General features: G+C 46.2%; 1 protein-coding gene across 1 annotated transcript in view; it reads left to right on the forward strand.

Moving 5' to 3' along the window:
- Positions 1-20,442, forward strand: part of LOC126426968 (uncharacterized) — a 111,054-nt gene extending 90,612 nt beyond the window's left edge. The window contains exons 2-3 of the mRNA XM_050089115.1: positions 7,505-7,754; positions 20,298-20,442. Of these exons, the coding sequence (XP_049945072.1) occupies positions 7,505-7,754; positions 20,298-20,356 (309 nt within the window). The 3' untranslated portion in view covers positions 20,357-20,442. The remainder of the gene's footprint in view (positions 1-7,504; positions 7,755-20,297) is intronic.
- Positions 20,443-20,718: the final 276 nt, after the last annotated feature.

Genomic DNA, 20,718 nt, shown 5'->3' on the forward strand with positions numbered 1-20,718 from the left:
AGGGGGAGTAGGTGGTGTTGAGCAAGGTGCTGATGGATACGGTGGGAGAGGATGGATTCAAGGACCTTACTGAAGACGGAGGTGAGGCAGATGGGACATTAGGAAGAGGTTTCTTGGGTTTGAGGAATAAGAAGATGCGGGAGGTCTTCCACAGGTCAGGGTAGAAGCCAGTAGAGAGGATGACATTATAAAGATGGGCGAGGACAGTCAGGAAGGAATAGGGGCTTTCTTGAAGGTGACGGTAGGTGACACAGTCGTGACCAGCGGCTGTGTTGCGTTTGGAACGGAGGATAAGTTTAATTTCTCGTGCTGTGATGGGAGTGTTTATGTTGGAGGGGGGCAACTGCCCCAAGTACTGGAGACTAGGAGCAAGTGGAGCGACCGAGGTATCGGCAAGTTCCATGGCGGTGGGGAAAAGAGAATAATCAAAGTGGGGATCATCGGGGATGGAGAAGACCTCAGAAAAGTGGGAAGTGAAATGGATGGCCTTACTGAGGTTGCCAGGAAGGGGGCGATCGTTATGGAGAAGGGGGTAGTGGCGAGTGGAAAGGGAACCAGTAAGGCGTTGGAAGGCGGAGGAGTTGATAGGGAGGGTGGTGTTGAGTCTTGTGCAGGTCTGGTGTGAGTCTCGGCGTTTCGTTGCTGTAATAAGGTTCTGTACGTGTCGCTGTATTTGCCGGTGGCGTTGGAGTGTATCCCTGTCACGAGTGCACAGGAAGGAGCGATAGAGGCGGCGGGATTCACGGAGGAGGAGGACAGCCCGCAGAGGGAGAGTGGGACGGTGGATGGTTTTGGTAGGAACATGTGCCTCCACAGCGTCAGTAATTACCTTCTGAAGGAAGGACGAGGCGTGGATGATGTCGTCAGGATGGCGATACGTAAGAGGGTGGCTTTCGACCTGGGTGGAGATGGAGTCCCGGTAGGCATCCCAGTTGGCACGGCAATAGTCATGGACGACCTTGGTAGGGGGTGCAGGGTGCGGAGCCGGAGGGGGGCAGTGAGCAGACGTTATGGTGAGAAGGACAGGGAGGTGATCGCTACCTGTGGGGTCAAGGACGGTAACAGCGATACGCCCAAGGAGGTTGGCGGAGGCAATGACAACATCATGGGTGGTGTCACTTTCAGGTCGGGTGTGCTGGGGAAGGGTATCAAGGTCACCTTAGATTGTGGAGAGGAACTGATGCCACCGCCGAAGGGCAGCAGGAGTGCGGCTATGGATGTTGAGGTCGGCGGCAAGCACATAGGTGAAGAAGGTGCGGTCAATGTGCGAGATGAAGTCAGAAGGAAGAGGAACAGTGGAGCGGACATAGACGGTGGCACAAGTAATGGTGAGGGAGGGGAAGAAGACGCTAAGGATAAGGTGTTTAGTGGGCTCATTGAGGAGAGGTTGTGGCCGGACGGGGATATGCTTAAGGTGGCCAATCGCGAATCCACCCTGCGCACGAGGACCACGAGTGTCAGTGCGGTGGAGGATATAGGGAGAGGTGCGGATAGAATGGTGGGGCTGGAGAAAGGTTTCGTTCAAGAGGAAGGTGTTGACCTGGTGGTGGGAGAGGGTGTGCATGAGGAGGTATTTGTTGGAGCAAAAGGAGCGAATGTTCTGGAAGAGGATGAGATTCTCGTGCCACGCCATGGCGGGAAGGAGGGGGGGAAGAGAGGGAAGGGAAGAGACTTAAACTAGGCTGTCGAGGCGTGTGAAGGTGAAGTGGGCTTGGTTGTGGTAGTAGGTGGCGAAGGTGTTCAGGTGGAAAACGGAGCGAGCGGCAAGTGAGATTTGTTGGAAGGTGTTGGGGTGCTGAAAAGGGTGAATGGTTTGGAGCACAACGGTAAGGAACCGGATGATGTCCTCGGCCGTGGGGGGTGGACGGAGGGAATTGTTGGGATGGACAGGGGGATTGACGGTATGATCTGGGACTGTAAGCTCAGGGGTGGCTGGAGGGGGTTTAGCTTTACACTTGTGGGAGTAGGTGGGATGGGGGCCATTGCAGGTATTACAGGAAGGAGGAGCAGCGAGGTTGGGGCAGTTCTTAAGAAAGTGGATCTGACGTCCCCAGATTCCTTTCTGTGGGGAAAGTTGAAGGATATATGCCACCGTGATCCACCAACAGCGCCTGACAACATGCATCAGCGCATTGTCAATGCATGTGCGAACATTACGGAAGGCGAACTACTCGCTGTAGAGACGAATGTCGTTACACATGTTGCCAAATACATTGAGGTTGAGGGACATCATTTTGAGCATTTATTGCATTAAGGTGGTATTTACAGTAATCACGCTGTAACAGCATGCGTTCACAGAAATGATAAGTTCACAAAGGTACATGTATCACATTGGAACAAGCGAAATAAAATGTTGAAATGTACGTATTTACTGTATTTTAATTTAAAACAACCTACCTGTTACCAACTGTTCATCTAAAATTTTGAGCCATATGCTTGTGACTACTACAGCGCCATCTATCAAAAATGTTTAAATGTGTGTGAAATCTTATGGGACTTAACTGCTAAGGTCATCAGTCCCTAAGCTTACACACTACTTAACCTAAATTATCCTAAGGACAAACACACATACCCATGCCCAAGGGAGGACTCGAACCTCCTCCGGGACCGCGCCATCCATCACAAAGCGAAAAATGTGGTGCAACTAAAACATTAATATTTCTTTACGTACTACACGAATATGTAATTAAAAATGGGGGTTCCTATTTTTAAAAAAACGCAGTCGATATCCGTTTGACCTATGGCAGCGCCACCTAGCGGGCCAACCATAGCGCCATCTGGTTTCCCCCTTGAAGATAGACAAGTTTCGTTCTTTGTAATTTTTTCGTTTGACGCTTATTTCGTGAGATATTTGGCCCAGTCACGATCAATGGACTACCCTGTATCACGAACGGTCGTACATATTATATTTATAGTTAGTGTATGTTTGGTTAAGTTACTACAGGTTTCCTACACACAACGTTGACCATCTGTGCGTAAAGTTATAAATGATGCCCTAAGCTTTACACACCCAGTCAGTTATAAATCCATAGTAATGTAGTGCCATAGCATAACAACGTTAGTCAAATTTCGCGTTAACAAATTGATGTATTGCTCTCTGTATAATGGAAATTATGTCATTTCCACCTTGTCCTAACCCTGAGAAGTTCTCGCGTTACGGACATATAACCTTGCTCATCCCCCACATGAGATCGTGTGGAACCATACAACATAGCGGTGATAATATGTGATTTTTAATGTAACAATCTGAACTTAACGTCTAAGTAAATTTCTTATCAGTTAATAAGGTGTCGGGTTACAGTTAACGCTCATCGGCATCCTATCTACTTAGTGCCTTGTTCTCTCACAAATTTACAGTTTAACATTATAGGTAATTTCCCAGTAGATAAGAAAAAGACAGCCAATGGCAGGCACCTCTGGTCCGCCGTCTCAGTACACACCCGCGTGCCGCAGTCAGTTGCGACGTAGCGTCCACGATTAACCGACCGCTCTCCACGAAGTGGGGCCGGGGCTGTTCCTCAGCTGAGTGACATAGCCTCACATGGCACCACGGTACTGTAGCGTTCTATGTTTGACCGTGCCTTGTTCTGGCATGTGTTAGTTTATTTTACGCTTCTGAAGAAGGCTACATTAGTCTAGCTGAAACCTGGGTAAAGACCAGTAACATTTCGCAACTCAGGCGGATGTTTGACATATTAATTTATCACAGTTGCTGACAGGGCTGCAAAGTGTTAAAAATTCTTAGACTGGACTGTTTGTCGCCTGTAAACACGGGCCACGTCAGTGCTCTTTGAAGAGAGCTGTGGCGGTGACGTGGCTCTGTTGTTGTTCCGGCGCAATGATTTGCGAAGATGGAAAAAATCGAGATTCGAGCAGTGATTAAAGAAAGGTGTGAAAGCAAAGGACATTCGTGCCGACTTCCAGAATACACTGAGGGAGTTGGTTGGGAGAGATTAGGTAATGATCCGTGCAGTGGTCGGCCAAGATGTGTCACTACTCCAGAAATCATTGCAAAAGTGCACAAAGCAGGATCGCCGATTGAAAGGGCGTGAAATTTCTCACACTTGCCACATATCATCTGAAAGGGTATATCACATTTTACCTGAAGAATTAGATATGAAAAAAAATATATCTGCAAGATGGGTGCGGCGACTCTCGACGCTGGGTCAAAAACGCACGAGCCGGCCGGAGTGGTCTTGCGGTTCTAGGCGCTACAGTCCGGAGCCGAGTGACCGCTACGGTCGCAGGTTCGAATCCTGCCTCGGGCGTGGATGTGTGTGATGTCCTTAGGTTAGTTAGGTTTAATTAGTTCTAAGTTCTAGGCGACTGATGACCACAGATGTTGAGTCCCATAGTGCTCAGAGCCATTTGAACCATTTGAATCAAAACACACGAGAATGGGCATATCGGAACAAAGTTTGGCCCATTTTAGGGGAAACGAACAAGATTTTTTGCATCGGTTTGTGATCACAGATCAAACCTGGGTGCACTACTATACCCCAGAGACAAAACAACCGTCAAAGCAGTGGAAACATGCTGATTCTCTGCCACCAAAGAAAGCAAAGACAATTCCTTTGGCAGGAAAGGTCATCATCTGTGTTCTGGGATGCGAAGGGGATTCTGTTTGTAGATTATCTCCCCACTGGGCAAACAATTACTGGAGAATGCTATGCTAACCTCCTGGTCAAATTGCAACAAAAGCTACGCTACAAAAGGCCAGGTTTAGCAAGGAAGGAAATCATCTGTCAACAAGACAATGCTCGCCCACTCACATGTGCCGTCGCCGTGGCTAAATTACGCGAACTAATTCACCTGATATGGCTCCGTCAGACTTCCATCTCTTCTGAAAACTGAAAATTTGTCTCAGAGGATGAAGATTCACTTCAAACGAAGAACTGATAGCCAGAGTTGACAACTATTTTGCAGGCCTGGAGGAAACTCATTTTCGAGATGTGATGAAGGCACTGGAACATCGTTGGACCAAGGAGACTACACACCCTCGTATGACAGAATACTGGCTTATGTGTTGCTGATCTACATTTAACTACAGGCTATTTTCAGTGCAAAATACGTAGCGTTGTGCTGTTACAGTATAGTTTGTACATTATTTTAGTATCGTTGTAACCAGCTCGACTAAACATCCCTTCCTTCGTTTTCATTTTCATTGTCATCCACGAGAGCAATAATTTCGCGTGAAGATACAGCTGTCTCCTCTTTTACTGATAATGTGAATGAACGGCAGCCTGTGTTATCCAAATCTGTATCAGAACAAGAACATAACGAATGGGGTTATAAAATATCTTCTAAACAGCAAAATTGGTTGCAAAAAACTGGCAGATCAGTGCACAAAAAAATTGTGGCTTCAGGAGCTCCACTTTCCATTACAGCCTTAGGAAATTACTGTCTCCTCTTCTACACATTTCAGCCTTGAAGAGTTCAGCCATCATTTTTGCTCCAGTTTACGTATCACATACATAATTAGACCTCGTCACGTGCAAATGCTTTGTTGATCCTTTTCTTATCTTTTTGGTAACACATTTTCAGGCTCTTCGAGTCACCATTTGCCGCGATGTTACGAGAATTAAAGTCAACAGCAACTTCTCTCCATGCCTTTACCTTGTTGGCCGCAATGGGTTTAATCTGAGTTTTCGTTTCTTTCCAGTTGTATCTTTGTACCGGTCTAACACAATTTACAGCAGCAAATCTTGCTTGTATTTAGGAAAAGTTTGATGATGTTTTTCCATTTGCTTGTCTCCACGGTTATAGCTCGACATCTTCAATAATAAATACTGTGTATGTAAGATTTACGATGAATACAGGGTGTTTCAAAAAGAATGTACATATTACAAAGTATTATTTTGTGCAAACTATCGATCGCTGCTCCTCGGCTTGGCTATTGTAGTAAGGAATACAGAGACTAGTTTATGTTAATAGCTGCTAGATGTCAGTTGTCTTCTGTTTTGCTTGGTAACCGACATATGTTTAAAATGGCTACTCCGCAGCAGAAATCATTTTGTGTTCTCGAGTGCAATTCCGTGATTACAGTGAAAAGACGTTTCAGCCTGAGGTACCAAATTGATCCATCCGAATGGGCGGAACATTCGCAGATGGCATCGACAGTTTCTAGATACAGGATTTGTATGTAAAGGAAAGAGTCCTGCCTGCTGTCATGTTCATGAAGAAAATGTTGCATAAATTCATACTATTTTGCAATCTAGTCGTTCAAAATCGACTCATCGTGCTAGTCGGGAGTTACAACTGCCTACAACAACCACTTGGCGTGTTTTGAGATGTCGGTTGGTTGTGTTGCTATACAAGTTACAGCCGTTACAAGCTCTGCGTCGCGACGACAAACGCAAAAGTGTGGCATTTTGAAAACGAGATTCTTTATGCTATTGACAATTATAACACTTTCGCATAAGACATTGTGTTAAGTGAAGAAGCGACTTTTCATGTTAGTGTTCAGGTAAACAAACACGACGTTCGAATTTGGGGCCTACAGAACCTATAAGCAGCCGTTGAACATGTACGAGACTCGCCCAAAGTCAATGTGTTTTGTGCGATATCCCGATCATCTGTTCGTGCGGCCCATTCTTCTTTGATGGAAACATGGTTAACGGTCAGCTGTATCTAGCCATTTTACAAAACTGCTTGTTTTCGAGGCTGCACAAAGACAACTTCATTTTTCAACAAGACGGGGCAGCCGCTCACTGGAGTTGCCAAGTGCGCGAGTATCTGAATGAAACTCTACCGAACCGTTGGATTGGTCGTCAAGGAGCTGGCGAGTTAGCATGTGTCACCTGGGCTCCAGGGTCACTGGGTTTGATACCCTCTGACTTTTTCCTGTGAGGTTTCGTTAGAGACAACGTTTATATTCTAACATTCCCACAGAACCTGGAAGAGTTGAAGAACCGGATGCATACCGCCATAACAACAGTGATAAATGACATGCCAGAGTATAGAAGGAATTTGAGTATCGATGTGATAATGTTCGTGTCACTGATGGAGGACATATTGAACATCTGTAATCTGAACTTGAGAGGTTCGTAAATATGTGTGTAATGATTCATATTCGTATATATATGCATTCAAAATACGAATATTATTTTTGAAACTTCCTGTATATGCGGTCGCAGCGCAATAATCAAATGTTCAAACACGTGTGAAATCTTATGGGACTTAACTGCTAAGGTCATAAGTCCCTAAGCTTACACACTACTTGACCCAAATTATCCTAAGGACAAACACACACACCCATGTCCGAGGGAGGACTCGAAACTCCGCCGGGACCAGCCGCACAATCCATAGCTGTAGCGCATCAGACCGCTTGGCTAATCCAGCATGGCAGCGCAATAATCGTCTCGATAGGCGACTTGAGCTGTGTTGCAAAGTGTGTTACGTGCTAGCTTAGATGACACATGAATCTGCTCCGGTGGATCCAGGTATAGCGTTTACACAGTACAGCTGAGTCCAGAAGATGGAACAGATTCTCATCTGTCGTCAGACACGATCCCCAGCTGGCGACGCCCACACAGTCCGGCCGAAGTGCAGCCGCGCCGCGCCGCGCCGCCCCCCGCCTCTCTGCCGCGCAGTGCGGTCCCGACCGTTGGCCTGCTGCTGGGGGGCGAGCTGGCAACGCCGCCCCGTGACGTCAGCGCAGGCTGCCGCTGCGGCTCTCAGCTGTGTGCGCCGCTCGCCCGGCTCAGAAGGCAGCCAGGAGCGCAGTGACGTCTGCTGGAACACACGAGAGAGAGGTAAGGTGGCCAGCTGGACTCTGCTGCAATGTCCAAGAGGCCCGCTGTTCGGAGTGTGTTTATCTGGTTTTGTGATTCGCTACTAGTGTCTGTGTGGCTGTTGTTCCATTAAGGCTAGTTTACACTATGGCATTGCACTGCGATTTCATAATACATGACAGAACACACGGCGACACCGGTGTTCACATCTGCAGCTCGTGTTCTAGTGGCTAGCATTGCTACCTCTGCATTGCGGGGTCCTAGGCTCTATTATCGGCCGGGTTGGGAATTTTCTCCGCTCGGGGCCGGGTGTTTCTATCGTCCTCATCATTTCATGATCATTTATGAAAGCGGCGAGATCGGACTGAGTAAAGATTGGCAATTTGTATGGGCGCCGATAACCGCGCAATTGAGCGACCCACAAACCAAACATGATCAGCAACCTGTGTTCACATAAGTTTCATAGTTTTGTGAGTGCCATAGTCGTGTCTAAACTGAAAGTTTTGACAACTGCACCAGCGGTGGCGTTGTTAATTAATGCCTCTTTGGATGAAATCACTGCATAAGGAAGTAAATAAGAAAGGTGTTTGGGTCCGTGAGTGAATAAAGAAAAGATGTCAGCTCAGTTGCTCACTGATCTTGCAGGAGGAAAACCCTTAATCTTATCACAGAATGCTACCAGAAAAGGTTATGTTTCCCCTAAATAGTCAGTGCTGCAGTGACGAAGGAAAAATATGGTAGTGAGTGAAGCAATGTCGCCAGAACTGAAATGAGAAATCAAATTGTGTAGGGTCCAGAACTCTCGTCCTGCTAGAAGGTTCAGATGTAATAGGTGGTGACGTGTTTGCATTAACACAATATTTAACTTAGCCTTTCTCGGCACATGCTACTCTGAGATTCGAAGAAAGCATGTGTAGTGACTTGGCAAGACAGTCAAGCCACTATGATTGGTAGCCGAAAAGCACGCATTAAGCTCACGCAGGCTGGCGTGAGGTCTGGAACAGGATAAGGTAATTAATGTAGCCAATAATGTACGTTGCTGCTGGAATACTTAACTTTAATCCATAATTCGTGAACATCGGTCTGACAGCACATGCATCACAAGATAAATAGCAAATGATAATGGCGTCTTGCTAGGTCATAGCAAATGACGTAGCTGAAGGCTTGGCTAACTATTGTCTCAGCAAATGAGAGCGTAATTTAACAGTGAACCATTTATAGCAAAGTCGGCTGTACAACTGGGGTGAGTGCTAGGAAATCTCTCTAAACCTGCAGTGTGGCGGTGCTTGGTCTGCAATCACTGACAGTGGCGACACGCGGGTCCGATGTATACTAGCGGACCGCGGCCGATTTAAAGGCTACCACCTAGCAAGTGTGGTGTCTGGCGGTGACACCACATTCCTTCCCGGAAATCGGCGTACGGTGTGTTATAAGGCTTCTGCCCGCCGTTGGGAGGACCCCATGTTGACGTATGTGATGAGGTGGGGAGCCTAACAACAGGCGAGGCTGTGCCACCCGCACCCGGCCATTCGGTCCGAGGGAGCTAGGAAACGCCTGAAAACCTAGTCCAGGGTGCACGCCAACTTGCGGTGTATGTGCCCGTAGATAATCAGGAGGGGCCGAAGGGTCGACCTCCATCGGACCGGAGCACCCGACGGGCGAAGACGACATATGGTCCGGAGCGGGCAAGAGTTCCATGGCGGAGGACAACTGGTCACAGGAAGCGATCGGCGACGCGTACCCAGGGAGGCGCCCGGCGGTTGCAGCGACGCGTCCACTGCAGGCGTCGCCGGCGGGAGAACAGGCTGCGGCGGCGGCGTGTCGCCATGGGGCAAAATGGAAGGCAGCGTCGGTAACACCTGGGGCTGAGGCGAGCCAGTAGATGGGTCCCCAGGGCGCTGACCGGACGGCACCGTCGCTGAAAGCAGACGGGGAGCGGCAGATCCCGTGCGACGACAGAGGCGCAGCTGATTGAGATGCTGACACACCTCACCAGAGGCCCCCAAAACCAGATACATTGCGCGGACGAGGCAGCGAAGAATGCGCCCTGCGAACCAACACTGTGAACCGCGATAGTTGCGATAGTATACGTCACCTGGAGCAAACCAGGTGGTTGCCGCTGCACAGGAACCTGATGTGGCGGATGTAGCAAAGACATCAAGGTTCCATGAGGGCGGCCGTGAAGCAGCTCAGCTGGCGAGAGACCATCTCGGGGCTGAGAGCGATATGAGGACAAAAAGAGTAATAACGCGTCCTCCCGAGCATGCTACTTTTTCAACTTCTACATCTGGGACTTGAAAGTCCTGACCAATCGTTCAGCGGCACCGTTTGACTGTGGCGAAAACGGCGCGGACGTCAGATGTTGAATACCATTGGCCTTGCACAATGACTGAAATTCTGCGGACATGAATTGGGGGCCATTGTCGGAAACAATAGTCTGTGGTAGACCTTCAACGCAAAAGATAGCGGACAACGCTTGGATGGTGGCAGAAGACGTTGTGGAAGACATCCGGACAACAAAAGGAAAATTACTGAATGAATCGACCACAACCAACCACCGAGCATTCCAGAATGGACCAGCAAAATCGATGTGTAAGCGTTGCCAAGGGGAAGTGGCTTTTGGCCATGCAAAGAATTTCCCCGATGGTGCTGATTGTTGTTCAGCACACGCCATGCAAGAAGAGCACATTTGTGTAATCGCAGCATCGATTCCGAACCAAGTACAGTGCCGATGAGCAAGTTGTTTCGTTCTCCCTATACCCCAATGTCCTTGGTTTAGAAGGTTTAAGACAGAGGACTGTAACGAACGTGGGACCACGACCTTGGACTGATCATTATCAGAACGCAACAGCAAAACACCACGTTGTACAAGAAGTCTCTCCTTGTGAGCAAAAAATCGGCGAACCAACAGATCCTCGATCCGTGACTTTGACAAGGGCCACTGCGTAGCAACAAAACGCAGGACAGGGTCGGCAGCTGTGGCTGTAGCTACACGACGAAAATCAATCGGAAACGATTCGACCACATCATCGGTTTCCGAATCAATGAACAAGCAAGCAAATTCGGAGGAATCAAATGCTCTATCCTCAGCAACAGGCAAACGGGACAACGCATCGGCGTTGCCATGCTTAGCAGTGGACAGATACAAGATATCGTAGCGGTACTGCGAGAGGAAAATAGACCAGCGAATGAATTTCTGTGCTGTACGTGGAGGTACAGGCTTATTCGGATGAAAAAGGGATGTCAAAAGTTTGTGGTCTGTGATGATGGTAAAGTGACGACCATACAAGAAATGAAACTTTGTAACACCAAATACTAGAGCCAATGCTTCTTTCTCGATGTGTGAATAATTTCTTTGTGCAGACGAGAGCAATTAGGACGCAAAGACAATAGGGCGATCGTGCGAACCATCTTTGTGCGCAAACACAGCACCGATTCCGAAATCCGATGCCTCCACCATCAACAAAAGGGGTTTCTGGGGATCGAATGGCGTAAGGCAAGTATTGGAAAGCGACGCCGATTTCAACTGGCGAAAGGCGCGTTCGCATTCCGTCGTCCAGACGAACGGAACACCTTTACGGCGTAAGCGATGAAGCAGACCTGAAATGGAAGAGGCGTGGCGCACATATTTATGGTAGTAATTTATTTTTCCCGGCACACTCTGTATCTGCTTCAAATTCTGCGGCGAAGGCTAGTCTTGTATGGCACAGAGGTGCTCTGGACTGGGATGGATGCCTTGGGCGTTGAGTACATGTCCCAGATATGGCAAATCACGAGCAAAAAACACACATTTGTCCTTCCGCAAGCGAAGACCATTTTGTCGCAAGACCTGAAATAATGTTCTGAGATTGGCTAAATGTTCTTCTTCCGTCTTTCTGGAGATCACAGTATCGTCCAGATAGTTTGCTGCCGCAGGGACCGACACACAAACAGTTTGTAGATATTGCTGAAACAATGCAGGGGCAGATGCACACCCCAATGGCAGTCGTTTGAATCGGTACAAACCAAGATGCTTGTTAACCACCAAAACGCGCTGGGATTCTTTGTCCACCGGTATTTGCAAGTACGCATCTGCTAGGTCCAACTTCGAAAAATATTTACCTGGGCACAGTTTGTCAAAAAGATCTTCTGGGCGGGGTAAAGGAAAAGTTGCAATCACTAGTTGTGGATTCACTGTTGTCTTGAAGTCCACGCAAAGTCTCAATTATCCGGAAGGTTTTTGCAAAATTACTAAGGGTGAAGCCCAGAGAGAAGCCAGCACACGTCCAATTACACCTTGAGATTCCAAATCGTGTAATGTTCTTGCGATCTCATCACGCAATGCGTGGGGAACATTGCGCGCTCTGAAAATTTTCGGTTGCGCATTGACTTTCAGTTCCAAATGTGCTTTATAGTTCGTAGTGCAACCGAGGCCCGGTGCAAAAATGTCTGCAAATTCTTCACATAGACGAGAAACACTGGCTGAAGGCACAGTCTGGTTCACTGATAGGACCTGATTGACTATAGACAAGTTAAACAACTGAAATAAATCGAAAACAAAGAAGTTCACTGCAGAAGAAGAACAAAGGACATAAAATGTCCCTTGTATGTTGCAAGAAGGCTGCACTGTCCTAACACAGGGATAGCCTGTCCAGAATAACTAGTTAGCTTAACATTTGCGGCACGCAATAGAGGTGTGCCCAGCTGTTTGTACATGTCGTGATTGAGTAGTGTAACTGCAGTTCCGGTATCGAGCTGGAATGGTATCACATTGCCGTCGATGTCCAAAACAACAAAAAGTTTATTGTCCTGCTGACGACAAGAGCGACTATCTCGTGCAATGTGAACTGACACTGGTACAGAATCACTTGCGACATGACGGGATTTCCAGCGACGTCGACGCACACTATTTGTGGGACGAACACAGTCACTGTTAGAGAGAGTGGCACTGCGCGGAGTGGAGTGAACTACATGAATTTCCATAGGCGAAGAGTTGCGAGCATGAGTATCCTTTGTTTGATTCCAATTCCAGCGTGAAGCAAAGGGCCTGGAATGGTTGTGAGTGTCCGTTCTGAGCTTTTTCTGGCAAACACTTTGACATGTCCTTTTGTATTACAGAAAAAGCAAATGGCCTGGCGTGATGGGCAATTCTCACACGAATGTCTAGTAGCACACCGCAGGCATGATTTCACTGCATTTGCATGCTGGCGTGGGACACGTGGCTGAGAGCCAGGTGGCATTGGCGCGGCCGGGCGCGAGGACTGTTTACTGTTCCGTGCAGCTCGCCCAGCGGGCCGGTTAACCTGACACACGGGTGGCGAAGTTGCAAATGATTCCTGAGCAAAGTCAAGTGTGTCCTGCCGATCCAATATGTCCATCACTTGTTGAAGGGAGGGATTGACTAGTTTCAAAATCTGTTCCCTTATACGAACATCAGAAACATTCTGTGCAATTGCATCACGCACCATAGTATCTGAATAAGGGAGTCCACATTCACACACAAAATCACAATCCCTAGTAAGGCCTTGCAAGGTTGCAACCCACTCCCGATTAGTCTGACCGGCCGTACGTTTTGTACGAAAGAAGGCATACCTTTTCGCAACTACATTGACTGATCCTTTGAAACATGCATCTAATGCAGATAAAATTTCGTCGTAGGACAGAGTTGCTACGTCGCGTCGGGGAAATAATTACACTATCACACGGTACGTTTGCACCCCTACACACGATAATAAGAAAGCCTGCCGCTCGTTACCTTGAACTTTGTAGGCGGCGAGATGGAATCCAAATTGGCGTGACCACTCTGTCCAGCTTTCCAGTTCCGCATCAAAAGGACGAAAAGGTGGTGAAACGGCGTGTTGTGGCTGCGTGAGCGGTGGAGCGGCGGCTGCCGCATCGTTTTGCATTGCACGTTGACACTGGACGAGCTGTCCAAGGGCATCCAATAAGGCCTGCGTCTGCTGGTTCTGTAAGCGATAAAATTCGGACAGTACATCTGGAGATTGTGGCGAAGCCATGACACAAGTAAATCAGGGCAGGAGCGGTAGTATTAGTACAAACGCGAATAGGCTCGACGCCAATCCTCGGCGCCAAACTGTTGTGACTTGGCAAGACAGCGAAGCCACTATGATTGGTAGCCGAAAAGCACGCGTTACACTCACGCAGGCTGGCGTGAGGTCTGGAACAGGACAAGGTAATTAATATAGCCAATAATGTACGTTGCTGCTGGAATACTTAACTTTAATCCATAATTGGTGAACATCGGTCTTGACGGTACATGCATCACAAGATAAATGGCAAATGATAATGGCGCCTTGCTAGGTCGTAGCAAATGACGTAGCTGAAGGCTAGGCTAACTATCGTCTCGGCAAATGAGAGCGTAATTTGACAGTGAACCATCGCTAGCGAAGTCGGTTGTACCACTGGGGCGAGTGCTAGTAAGTCTCTCTAGACCTGCCGTGTGGGGGCGCTCGGTCTGCAATCACTAATAGTGGCCACACGCGTGTCCGACGTATACCATTTAGACACCTTTAAGTGTAAATTAATATATTTCTTACTTCAATTATCGAGACTTTACTCTTCTCGTTTTCAAATATATTTTTCAAACAGAGCCAAGTTTGAGTGGTTCATGGTGTGGGTTCCTGTAGTCATGTCCTAGTTCATGAACCACGGGCAACGTATGAGTGGCCAAGTAAGTGGTCCCAACAGTCGGGATACCAGTTACTTTGGAATAAGGCTGGGCATCTCGGACATATTCTGAGTCGTGGTCACCTTTGTGCTCATACGGCAAAGACTATCAAATCCACCGGTTAGTCCCTCAGCCGTTAGGGGTAAAACCCAATGGGACTCAGGGCAAGTAAAGCTAGCAACCTGCTTCCCTGGTACTTTAAAATATGATGCTGGCAATAATCAGAGCAAAATGCCTCGGACCTTTGGAGGTGACGGAGTCCCACCTCTAACTGACAAACCAGGGACTCCTAAGATACGACTTGGCAAACAAATGGTAATGAGATGGGGAGCTATTAATATCAATGGGGGCTACTCTGGGAAGAAGGTAGAGCTGGCAGAGGCTGCAAGTAAGAGGGGGCTGGACGTTTTAGCTGTTAGTGACATTCGGGTAAGGGGTGAGAAAGAAGAGGAAGTGGGAGAATACAAGGTCTACCTGTCAGGAGTCAAAGCAGGAATAGCACAATGGGGTGTAGGGCTTTACATCAGGAAAGAAATTGAACCCAGTGTAGTTGCAATAAGGTATGTAAACGAACGACTGATGTGGATAGATTTGACAGTGTCTAGCAAGAAAATTAGGATTGTGTCAGTATATTCGCATTGTGAAGGGGCAGATCAAGATAAGATGGATAGTTTTTATGAGGCACTCAGTGATGTAGTTGTTAGAGTAAAGGACAAGGACAGTGTTCTGCTCATGGGTAATTTTAATGCCAGGATTGGAAATCGAACAGAAGGGTATGAAAAGGTTATGGGTAAATTTGGAGAGGATATGGAGGCCAACAGGAGTGGGAAACAACTCTTGGATTTCTGTGCCAGCATGGGCTTAGTAATCACAAACTCCTTTTTTAAACATAAGAACATTCACCGGTATACTTGGGAAGGCAGGGGAACCAGATCTGTCATTGACTATATAATAACAGATCAGGAATTCCGGAAGGCTGTGAGGGACACACGTGTATTCAGGGGATTCTTTTATGACTCTGATCATTATTTAATCTGCAGTGAAATTGGGATTGTGAGGCCGAAAGTGCAGGAGGTCAGGTCCATATGTAGGAGGATAAGAGTGGAGAAACTTCAGGATAAGGAAATCAGGCACAAGTACATAACAGCGATCTCAGAAAGGTACCAGTTAGTTGAATGTAGTCAATTACAGTCATTGGAAAAGGAATGGACAAGGTACAGGGACACAGTACTAGAAGTGGCTAAAGAATGTCTTGGAACAGTAGTGTGTAAAAGTAGGATGAAGCAAACAGCTTGGTGGAATGATACAGTCAAGGCAGCCTGTAAAAGGAAAAAGAAGGCGTATCAAAAATGGCTACATACCAGAACCCAGGTAGATAGAGAAAGTTATGTTGAAGAAAGAAACAAAGCCAAACAGATAATTGCAGCATCGAAGAAGAAATCGTGGGAAGACTTTGGAAACAGGTTGGAGACTATGGGTCAAGCTGCTGGAAAACCATTCTGGAGTGTAATTAGCAGTCTTCGAAAGGGAGGTAAGCAGGAAATGACAAGTATTTTGGACGGGTCAGGAAAACTGCTGGTGAATCCTGTGGATGCCTTGGGCAGATGGAGGGAATATTTTGAAGAGTTGCTCAGTGTAGGTGAAAATGCGATCAGTAATGTTTCAGATTTCGAGGTAAAATGGGATAGGAATGATGATGGAAATAGGATCACATTTGAGGAAGTGGAAAAAACGGTCAATAGATTGCAGTGCAATAAAGCGGCTGGGGTGGATGAAATTAAGTCGGAACTCATCAAATACAGTGGAATGCCAGGTCTTAAATGGCTACACAGGATAATTGAAATGGCCTGGGAGTCGGGACAGGTTCCATCAGACTGGACAAAAGCAGTAATCACACCAATCTTTAAACATGGAAACAGAAAAGATTGTAACAACTACAGAGGTATCTCTTTAATCAGCGTTGTGGGTAAAATCTTCGCAGGTATTGTTGAAAGGAAAGTGCGAGTATTAGTTGACGACCAATTGGATGAAAATCAGTGTGGGTTTAGGCCTCTTAGAGGTTGTCAGGACCAGATCTTTAGCTTACGGCAAATAATGGAGAAGTGTTATGAGTGGAACAGGGAATTGTATCTATGCTTTACAGATCTAGAAAAGGCATATGACCAGGTTCCTAGGAGGAAGTTATTGTCTGTTCTACAAGATTATGGAATAGGAGGCAAACTTTTGCAAGCAATTAAAGGTCTTTACATGGATAGTCAGGCAGCAGTTAGAGTTGACGGTAAATTGAGTTCATGGTTCAGAGTAGTTTCAGGGGTAAGACGAGGATGCAACCTGTCTCCACTGTTGTTCATATTATTTATGGATCATGTGTTGAAAACAATAGACTGGCTGGGTGAGATTAAGATATGTGAACACAAAATAAGCAGTCTTGTATATGCGGATGACTTAGTTGTGATGGCAGATTCGATTGAAAGTTTGCAAAGTAATATTTCAGAGCTAGATCAGAAATGTAAGGACTATGGTATGAAGATTAGCATCTCCAAAACGAAAGTAATGTCAATGGGGAAGAAATATAAACGGATTGAGTACCAAATAGGAGGAACAAAGTTAGAACAGGTGGATGGTTTCAAGTACTTAAGATGCATATTCTCACAGGATGGCAACATAGTGAAAGAACTGGAAGCGAGGTGTAGCAAAGCTAATGCAGTGAGCGCTCAGCTGCGATCTACTCTCTTCTGCAAGAAGGAAGTCAGTACCAAGACTAAGTTATCTGTGCACCGTTCAATCTTTCGACCAACTTTGTTGTATGGGAGCGAAAGCTGGGTGGATTCAGGTTACCTTATCAACAAGGTTGAGGTTACGGATATGAAAGTAGCTAGGATGATTGCAGGTACTAGTAGATGGGAACAATGGCAGGAGGGTGTCCACAATGAGGAAATCAAAGAAAAACTGGGAATGAACTCTATAGATGTAGCAGTCAGGGCGAACAGGCTTAGATGGTGGGGTCATGTTACACGCATGGGAGAAGCAAGGTTACCCAAGAGACTCATGGATTCAGCAGAAGAGGGTAGGAGGAGTCGGGGCAGACCGAGTAGAAGGTACCTGGATTTGGTTAAGAATGATTTTGAAGTAATAGGTTTAACATCAGAAGAGGCACCAATGTTAGCACTGAATAGGGGATCATGGAGGAAATGTATAAGGGGGGCTATGCTCCAGACTGAACGCTGAAAGGCATAATCAGTCTTAAATGATGATGATGAGCCAAGTTTGACTGTAGTAACGTGAAATAAATTTCGCGCATGGGATTACTGAAAAAATCAAATTACTTCAAGTGGCCTCTTTGGCTTCAAAAAATTGTCCAAAAGTTAAGAATTCTCTCAACTGCGGGCATTAACAAGAGCCATCTTGCTTTTCAATGAGATAGAAGAGTTTCATGATTTACATCAACGTATAAGCAGAACTTTCTCAACTTGTCCTCCCAGAGTGTATTGAAACACAATTACGTATTTTCACGACGGTTGTTTCAATGTCTAGAGATAAGATTGCAGCAGCGCTTGATACTAGTACTGTGGAGAAACGGGCAGGCCATCCAGTTCCCTCTACATTGTCTCCTAGTCGCTCCTTAATTTGGTGAAACACATTCCGCTGAGCGCGTCGATGAAGGTTTCCGAAGTTATTGGTATTGCCTCCACTAAAGCGATTAATTTATCCGATGGAATTTGCAGTTGTCTTAAAGGGTCTAAAGAAAACTTTGCAATTGTCTCCGATGTTCGTTATTACGTGACTCAAACTTGAACAGCTTCTTTTGGATTCCGTCAGTTTCAGCTAAGTAGTGGTCAACTAAAGGAAACACCTTTTCGGCCTCCTGGTTCGATGCGTCGGTGCCAGTGTTCTAAGATTAAACTGTCTGCGAATGTTTTGTGCGTTCATACACGGAGTGTGGTGCGATAATATTTTTAACAATCGCTATAGCTTTGGTTGTGGCAGTAGACTGCTTTGCTGCGACTTTGTAGTCGGGATACATTGAGGCATTCACTTTTACGTCACAGTCAAGAGAACTGAAGGGCTGACGATGCGTGACAACTTCGTAAGCTGCTGTTAGTGCCGCAGCAGCAACGAGTAATTCTTCCTCAGTGTCATCTTACATCATAAATGTAGCCACGTGCTTTGATGTCGATGCTACCGCGAATCTATTGGTAAGATTCTTCGTAGAAAGGTGGATGCCTCACGTCTGGCTTACCTCCGTGAGTTACTGAGATGAAACAGCAACGAAGCTCTCAGCTCTGCCTGATCTGCACGTCCTTTCTTGACAAAAGACCGCTTTTTTGTGTAGTCATTCGAAAAGTGACACACTTTTTCCAGACATTTTTTAGCTGTGATAAGGTAACTAGGCGGTAAAAAGTCGACAACACTTTCGTCACCGTACACGTGACTATACATTACCAACTCGCACACGTTGTTCGTATTACGTTTAGGAAGAACCGTCTTATCAGATTGCAAATGGGAACTGGCCGATTTTTCCGTGTGGCGCTGCTTGTATAGTTGCAGCCCCGTACTACTGGAGATTTCTGGTATTACTTCGAATGACAGTGCTGCAGCTAGAAGGTGCTTGCATCGGCAATCCAGGATACAGAACATGCAACGCCATCTGTAAGATGATCTTATCAACATAAACTTGTTGACATAGAGAGGAATTGAGGCTGCATTTATGTGTTGCGCTAAGAGATGGTGCTGCGTCAGTACGTCAGCCAAGCTCGTTAAGAGTATTTTGCAAAATGGGGACATAATTTCCTCTTGTCGGGGGAGGTCCGTACCAGTGACGGTCCTGACGTATCGGGGCGGATTGCAGCCGTACCTGCAGACCACCGCGCTCTGTGAAGTGGATGGAAGCTCCGACGGTGCCGCCTGTTTTCGTTCAGCCAGAAGTACCGGTCGCGATTCGCCTCGCGCCAAAGATTGGGACTGCTTCTGCTACGATGCAATGGCAAGGATTTTTGATCGTTAACTGACACGAATTAATTTAAGATAACCATAAGATAGTAGCTATGCGAAGTATGAACATGCTATTTCCCTTTGTCGACAAGTTTTCAGCCACAGTCATTAACAAATATATTGAGACATCATTCTTCTGAAACGATATACTGTACTACTAATAAATTATATTACTGTATTATGTCTTTTTGGGTACCTATATTATCGGAATGGAACGTATTGACCTATTCTGCATGGATTCCTACGAAAAACTGTTGCACTTAAAGAGGGTTAATTGAGTGAGATTTAGAAATGCATCATGCTCATTAAGCGAAGTTACGATGAAACTTAATCGTGCAATAATCATTTACTTTTATTCTACCACCAATTAAACTACAAATTAACTACTGACATATATATCGTGTAAATGAACACTTTAATTGTAATTAATTATGACACTTCCTGAAACTTTACTGTGCCTAAGTAACGTAATTCAATAAACATAATGAAATTAAGCATTGTAATTATGATTAATAAAATTTATGTAATTGTAACATCCCACTTACAATTGTCCACAGCTCGTGGTCTAGTGGTTAGTGTTGGAACCTGTCTATCACAGGGTCTCACGTTCGATTACCGGCTAGATCGGCGGATTTTTTTCTGCCCAGAGACTGGGTGTTCGTGTTCTCCTCACCATTTCCTCATCATTCAGAAAAATGGGGAGACTGGAATGTGAAAAAGATGGATGTTGAGCGCCCTACAAACCAAACCACCACCACCACCACCACCACCACTCACAATTGTCTATGGTTGTGAATCAAGTTTACTAGTGGAAATGATGAGCAGGACTTCAAATGCTGCTCATCCCTTAATTTACATCTGTAAATATTTTTGTCTGTTTCACTTAGCAGCATTTTTCTTCACAGGTCAACAAAGCGGAAGGGAACGACATGAGCAAACTTCTGCAGCTGGTCAAACTGTGTGAGTGGAAGAATTAAATTCCAGCAACCATCTTCATAAAAATCGCTACATTGCGAATCAACCGTTTGCGGAGCTGATGCAAAAATTGGGTTCTGAGTAAGCAATTGCATTGAATTTAGCGTTAAGGCAATTTAAATTAAATTACTCAGTGCTAAACTGACTGTATCTTCACTAAGAAACAGCAGTCACAAAACACAATAGTCCATTACATTTTGCTTTTCGGGTGGCACATGTTGAATACACCATGGTACTATACTACTGCACCTTTGTACTCCTCGGAAGACGTCACCGCCATACATTTAACACTGTCAGAAGTAGTTGTAACAATGTATGAAGCACAGCACGTGCATCGGCTATCAACATGGC

The sequence above is a fragment of the Schistocerca serialis genome, chromosome 11 (assembly GCF_023864345.2).
Source record: "Schistocerca serialis cubense isolate TAMUIC-IGC-003099 chromosome 11, iqSchSeri2.2, whole genome shotgun sequence".
NCBI lineage: Eukaryota > Metazoa > Arthropoda > Insecta > Orthoptera > Acrididae > Schistocerca > Schistocerca serialis.